This window comes from Urocitellus parryii, chromosome 11, assembly GCF_045843805.1.
Source record: "Urocitellus parryii isolate mUroPar1 chromosome 11, mUroPar1.hap1, whole genome shotgun sequence".
NCBI lineage: Eukaryota > Metazoa > Chordata > Mammalia > Rodentia > Sciuridae > Urocitellus > Urocitellus parryii.
Window position 1 is genome coordinate 38,132,366 of NC_135541.1, and position 7,570 is coordinate 38,139,935.

Here is a 7,570-nt window from a genome sequence, read left to right on the forward strand (position 1 = left end):
CTATAGATTTCCAAGCACAGATTTCAAAATTTTCAACCCAAATTGACAATATAATTGAGTGAGAAATGGAAAAGAAGGAAAGCAAAAGAAATGTTGACCTATTCATGAAAAGCTGGGATCAAAAAGCACACTAAGCAGAAACCACTCTTGATAATAGAATGTCTAACCAACGAGTTAGACTAATATCAGAAACCATTTTGGAAACCTGCTCATAAAAAATGCCAAGTATCATGTTGTTTATTAAATTATTCTTTTATAAGATACTTTTACGTCAATCAAATTTCACAATTCAAATAACTGGATAGATACTACAGGAAAGGCCACTGAGTTGGAACAATGACGCTTACTTCAGATTATTGAGTACCTAAAGAACTACTTATCTCTAAGAGGACAATCAAGTCTTCAACTCAGCCCTAGGAAAAGGTTCCAAAGACCTCTACATCATGGCTGACACAGTCTCATTTCTGGAAAAAATATTACAATAAAATTTTGCCTTAATTATGTTAGCTCTTTCCTTCAGAACAAATAAAAACAATTCAAGTCCATAGCTATATATTCCACTGACTGGCTTAAGGTAAGCATCTCTACAAGTAGATTCTACTTCCTTCACACCCAATACACATACAAGGAAAAATAAAAAATGTAAGCCATCAATGGTGGAAGCCAGATTTCTCATTGTTGGACAAAGAAGTAAACCTGAAAGCAACACAAAACCAAAATGGTTATAAAAATACTTTGCCAAGAACTCACCATGGAAATGAACACTGTCACCTACTATCAATATGAGCTTAACAAAAAGTTTATCATATTATATTAAATTGTGACAATATTAAACAGTAAAAATTCCTTTGATAATCATGAGAATGAGAAATACAAGATTAAAAGAGAAACTAAAACTCCCTATAGGAAGAGAGGACAAAAAAGAAAGAACACATTTACTCTTCTGAAAATGAAGCTCAACTTTCTTAGAACCTCTGCAAATCTAGCTAATATACTCAGACTGAAATATCCCCATATTTGAATTCTCTAAGTATCTGAAGCTTGTTTCTTTATGCATCCAAAGTTCTCCACTTTTTAAAACACGAACCTTACTAAGCTATATTACACATTCCTGACCCTTCTTAAACAGAGCACATTGGAATGTTTTCTTGGCTGTGGCATCATTAAAAATACAGTTATCCTCTAAGGGGTATGATGCACAAAAAGCTGTTTCAAATCTACATAAACCAGCTAGACTGCTTTTAAAGTTTTCCAGACTCTATTTTATCACTGAGCTACTACAGTCACTTCCTATTACTGCCAAATGTGCCTGCCTCTAAGAGCTTATCACCTCATGTTTGGACTACTACAAAACCCTTCTAATTTGATAGGAAACCTAATATTAAAAATTATTCAAACTGTCTTATTTAAAAGTGTTTAAAAAATTAAAATAAAATTTAGCAGGGCTCAGTAGAGAAGACTGTAATCCCAGCAACTCCAGAGGCTGAGGCTGGAGGATCTCAAGTTCAAGGCTGCCCCAATTTAGGAAAGACCATATGTCAAAACAAAAAAATAAAAAGGGCTGGAAATGTAGCTAAGTGGCAGAGCACCCTAGATTCAATCCCCATTACCACAAAATACATACATATATAAATGAAGTTTAAGCAAAAATGAGTGAAATGCATTACATTTATGAATTTATCTGAAAAGTGGTTATTTATTTATATATTCTTATTTCTCTCTGGTATTCCAAATATGAAAAGTTTCCTGGAAAACTGAACTTTAGATTTGAAGGAATCTACTAGATCTTTTTAATACTTTCTTATTGAAAATGAAAAAAAAATTATTTTCACACTCAGATTCAAATGAACATCCTAGGCAGTAGTAGTCATATACATATGTAAGTACATGCACATATTTTCCTACTAGAAACCTTTTTCTCAAATTATTAAACCATTGTATCTACTTTTCCAGTACAGAAAAAGGTTTCAAAATTTAGGCTACTAATATTATGCTATATAAAGCTGTCATGATCTACAATGATTTCACTAGAATTAAGCACTTACAACATACAAAAGGTACTTCCTTTATGCCAAATTACTTTCATTCTAAAAGCAAATAACCAGGTAATTACAAGGTGAGAATTCAACCCTTAGATGAACTCATAGTCCTAATTCCCAAAGTAGATACATACAATGATCATAGAGAAATTCTTATTTCAAAAACTAGGTTATGGGGCTAGAGTTGTGGCTCAGTGGTAGAGCGCTTGCCTGGCATGTGTGAGGCCCTGGTCAATCCTCAGCACCACATAGAAATAAATAAAAGATCCATTGACAACTAAAAGAAATATTTTTTAAATTAGGCTTTTTTTTGGGGGGGGGGGGTACCAAGGATTGAACCCAGAGGCACTTAATCATGGAGCCACATCCCCAGCCCTTTTTATTTTAAGACAGGGTCTTACTAAATTGCTTAGGGTTGTGCTAAGTTGTTGAGGATGGCTTTGAACGTGCTATCCTACTGCCTCAGCCTCCCAAGCAGCTAGGATTTCAGGTGTTGAGTCACTGTACCTAGCTGTTGATTCACCCTTCAGATTTCCTATTTTTATTTCATCTACTTTCAATTAAGTTGAGGAATTATTTTATTTTTTACTCAAAACCTTTAAATGGAGCCAGGCACATGCTTGTAATCCCAGCAATTTGGGAGGCTGAGAAAGGAGGATTGCAAGTTCAAGGCCATTTTAACAACTCAGTGGGATTCTGTCTCAAAATAAAAAGGGCTGGGGATATAGCTCAGTGGTAAATTGTTCCTGGATTAAATCTCCAGTACCAAAACAAACAAAAAACTCTTTAACTGTTTTTTAAATTACAAACGACAAGTTATATATTTAAACTTCAAATCACTAATGGTTAACTAAAATGTGCTCATTTGATATTTTCTCCACAATTATATTAGGATTGTTATTAACTTTATTAGATGAATTTTAATATAAGCCTCACTTATAACTTACACTTACTACCAAAGGGGTGGAGGGTAGAAATGAGGTAAGTTAAAGACCTATAAATAAATGTGATTTAAATTTTTGGGAGATATATATATATATATATATATATATAAATGTGTGTGTGTGTGTGTGTATAATACATTCCATCATTGTTAAAGTTTTATAAGAGTTTCAGGATACCTGCTTCAGATTTCCATTAATCCCCTGGGCAGGATCACAGGGACCAACATCAGGGCTCTGGAGAGCAGAATTGGGGGATAGCACTTAGTATGGTCAGAGGGGTTCCTATTAGCCACAAGTATCAGTGGTGAGTTCTGACAGTAGGGCTGTTAAAGATCAGGAGAAGTTATTTAGAGCAGCTGTGAGGTCTCATTCTTGGTAATAATAGAACAGATTCCTATCTGCCATAGAATGGTTCTAAAGTAATACTATTCAAAATCAAAATCAGAGAGCTTCTCAAAGTCCAGTTGAGACCCAGAGAAACTAAAAACTATATCTATCTCAATATTCAACAATTCTAGTAAGAACCAAACAGCTTTTCTGTGAAGCTTTACTTAATTGGAAGTTATTAAAAAGGTGGTTTTTTATGCAGTTCCATGTGTTTTGCTAGATATCTAGGTCTCTCTAAATGCAATCTCCTTGCTTCTGCTGAAACAGAAATTAACTGCTTTTACTTTTCCAAATTATGATTTTTAAGCCAAATCCTAATTATAGCGCGGCCCTGAATTACTAAACTGATTTCCCTAACTCATCACATGACCTTGGGAGGTCACCTCTTGTAAAATGAGAGCTGTGGACTAATATCCACTAGAATGTAAACTCTATGTTCTGTTGGACACTCTATTCCCTGCCCCTGGGCCATGGTAGGTATTAAATGTTTACTGAATGTGAAAATCACTGCTGTCCCCACACTACAAACATAAAATAAACCAAATCTTTTTTCTGTATGTGTGTCTGTGTGTGGTGCCGGGGATCAAATTGAGGGCCTTGCACATGCTAAGCACACACTATACCACTGAGCTGTATTTTTTTCTATTTAACCAATTAGATGTCATTCTATGTATTTTCAAACATTTTTAAGAACACTCTGAAACTAAAATGTCATACATACAAAAGAGAAATATATATATAATTTTAAATAAAATACTCATTTTTTAGAAATAAAGTTAAGCAGACAATCTTTAACTAGTTTTTTAGCCCTCTCTTTTCTTCTTTCCCTTTAACTCATGCATATTGTTCTAGCTTGCTGGTAGGAAAAGCACTGGCTTGAGAGAGAGGCCTGAGTTCTAACTCCACCTCTTCTATTAGCTGACTCTAGAGATATGCCACTTCCCCTTTGGGGCCTGAAAGGCTGTATCAGTAAAACAAAGGAGATGAACTAATTATTAATTTCTTATTTTCTGCTCTAAAAAAAAACAAAAACCCTATGATTCTCCTTTCATTCATTCTAGTCCTGATACCTTGATTAGATGCTCACCACATCATTTCTAGACTTGCAAAGTAACAGCAAAACTTGCCTCTTTTCCCTGTATTTTTCCTTGTTATCTTTACTGCTACCAAATGAATTTAGTCCTAAACCATGAGTTGATAACAGTGGAAAGCACACTGGCTTTTGATATGACAGACCTGGGTTCAAATTCAAGTTCTACTACCAACCAAAATAGTAATATTCCACTGAGGATTAATAAAATATATAAAGCACCTAATACAGAGCTGACATGCTATAGACATCCATAAACAATCCTATTCCATTTCCAAGAATCAAAAGCCTCAATTTCCTACTCTCTACAGCAAGAATACACAAGCAGCAAGGTGGCAGGCATGAAGATTTTTTAAACCACAGAAGCAAACTCTGGATTAAACATTCTCACCAGGATCCGATGTGTTAGGTAAGTATCACCCTGCAGGTCTGCCAGTATACTTAGGGGTAGGACAGCCCCTATCAGCAGCTCTCTTCCACTCTCAAAAGTAATGGTGCAGCCTTCCCTAGACCAAATCTACAGGTCAAGGGGAAACTAAGAACTGATACTGCTTCAGAAAGAGTGTCTCTGGATTTTACCTGATTGTAAACTCCTCAGTTATTCACCTGACAAAATGACAAGAGCCATCCCTGATTCTGTGTAAGTCTTAAATGCAGACAGTAAACTAATGTTAACGTACCACAAGCATTATAATTTGATTTTAAATCACAGGAAATTGTGACCAACAACTAAAACAAAAATTCTCCCATAATGAGGAAGCACTGAGTTTGTAGAATTATACAAACACCTTTAGAAAAAAGCATTGCCTTTCTTCTTGATTTCAAAGCTGGGTCAAAACTGTAAGAAACAAGGGAAAGAGTGATGGGGACTGGCAATGAGAAACTCAAGATTTCTTAACGTGACGTAAGTAGTTACTTAACAGAAATTTTTAAAAATTCCCAAACTAGGAATAAGTCTTTATTTCCATATACTAGTCAATGACACAGCTGAGTTACTGGGTAACAGAGGGCCATGGAGCAAATATGTCAATGTCTGAAAACAAAAAAAAAAAAAAAAAAAAAAAAAAACCTTGTGCAGAAACAGGGTCTTTTTTTAACTGACATCTTTTCCCAGGTGCCACCTTCAGCCTGAACAACTGCTGCAAAAGGACATAACATTGCTCAGGAAAAATTCTCTTAGAAGACTTAGCTTCATTAAGAATTATCCAAATTCATTTTTCTGTCTAAAAACACAAGCCCTCTAACTTAAGATCTGTGTTCTTATGTGGTCAGGCCAAAGAGAGCTCCTGGACCCTGAAATGCACTATCCAATGAATCTAACCAAATTTCCTGGCGTGAGCTGTCATTTTTCTGCAAAGTAATTAATCGTAAGTACTGTTGGTTCTGGTTGTTTTCCCTCATTTTAGTACAAGTCTGTCATCTCCCATGTTCTTTAGTCACATCCGAAATTTAAAAGGCCTACTTTTCTCCACTCTAGATTTCTGAGCAAGGCCACTGCCAGCCCCTTCTTAACAGACTCCTTCTCACTCCAGTATCTCTCCATATCACTCTCTCCTTACCCAGTCTAGTTTCCCCTCTTTTCTGACGTTTCCTATGGCCAGCACTTCCCCTCCAGGCTGGGTCCCAGCTTCATTCTCCAATTTCAGCCCTCATTACTGCCTGGTCCCTCCCCAGCTCCCGTTCCTGGCCAAGCCTCTTACCAATCCCCACTACACGCCTTGATACCTACCGGACCTTAGTAAAACCCTATTCCCTCACACCTTATTACAGTTGAGCCTCCTTCCGACCTTTTATGAATTCCTGTCGTTCCTGGCCTCTGCCCAGTCCCTGTTCATTTTAGACCCTGGTCAACGTCCTCTTCTCCAAACCCTTGACTAAAAACCCCAAAACCATTCCTAATCCCAACAGCCTTCCTCTGACCCTAGCAAAGGCAGGCCACTACTCTGGCTGGACCATCCCACCTTTTCTGAGTCCGAACCTGGAGTTTCTCGCAATCCTTCACTCCAACCTGGTGCCACAGAATCTGGGACCCAACCTGGTCTTCCAGTATCCATTTCTGACCCCACACGCAAGTCCTTCCGATCTACGGCTCCAGGAGAATGTCAGGCTCCCGTACCGATGGCTAGGTCTGCACCCTAGTTCCCAGCCCGACCCCTGCCCACAGCGTGGGCGTGCGGAACCAGAAGCCCAGGAGACCCCTCCTCACCGCGACAGGCTGTCCGGCTCCACATCCAGAACTCCCCTTCGGACTCCTCCCCCAAAAGTCCCTCTCCCACCTGACCCCAATTTACCTCGGTCCCCGACTGAAGCCGGGGCTCTATTCTAAGTGTGCCCCCCACCCCCGCCACACACACTCCCATTACAGTCCCCGTCGAATACTCCCTCCCCATACAAGGCCGACGGGGTGTGTCCCCTGCCCACGGGACTCCAGCCCGGCGGCCTCTCCCGCGAGGATCAGGGGACGCCCACCTCACCTCCGCGTCCACGACCTCGTGGTAGGCGGGCGGGGGGTCGAAGCCGCCCCCACCTCCGGTGCTCCCGCCGCGGGAGGGGCCGCCACCGCTGTCCCCGCCGCCGTCGCCCCGCGGGACCCCGCCGGGCCCGGGGCTGGGGCCGCCGCCGCTGTCCATGGGCTCATAGCCGCCGTAGTCAAGGCCCGGCCGCTCGTTGGTGAGCAGCGCCACAGCCTCGTTGATGTCGTTCTTGGCCAGGCGGAGGGCCTTGCGGATGGTGGCGGGGTCCGAGAAGCCCATGCACAGCAGCGTGGTCATGTGCTGCTCCTCCTCTGATTCCATGGCTCGGGCCTCCGGGCTGCGCCGGCCGGCGAGCCGCTAAGCTGCGGGTCCCGGGCCTGGCGGCCGCGCGGCGCTCCCTCCGCGCCGCCCCCGCGCCCAAGTGGGCCCCTGCGCTCCTGCACCGCGTGCTCCGCAGCCGCCGGGCCAGGTTGGGTGCGGGCGTGGGCGCCGCGAGCCGAGTCGGGGCGGTAGGGCGCTCAGGCGCGGCGGCGACCCGGCCCAGCCCTGCGCGCCGCCATGTTGGCCTGCTCCTCCTCCCCGCGCGCGGCCGCGCCTCCGCTCCCGGAAGCGGCACGAGCCGCGGCCGCGGGGCTC

At 41.8% G+C, this 7,570-nt stretch overlaps 1 protein-coding gene across 2 annotated transcripts in view; it reads right to left on the minus strand.

Annotated features, from left to right (window-relative positions):
- The window catches only part of Usp24 (ubiquitin specific peptidase 24), a 133,475-nt gene extending 126,134 nt beyond the window's left edge, over nucleotides 1-7,341 (minus strand). For both annotated transcript variants that reach the window (XM_026382289.2, XM_026382284.2), the window contains exon 1: nucleotides 6,935-7,341. In XM_026382289.2, coding sequence (XP_026238074.2) covers nucleotides 6,935-7,255 — 321 coding nt within the window. In that variant the 5' untranslated portion in view covers nucleotides 7,256-7,341. The remainder of the gene's footprint in view (nucleotides 1-6,934) is intronic.
- Between the last annotated feature and the right edge of the window lie 229 nt (nucleotides 7,342-7,570).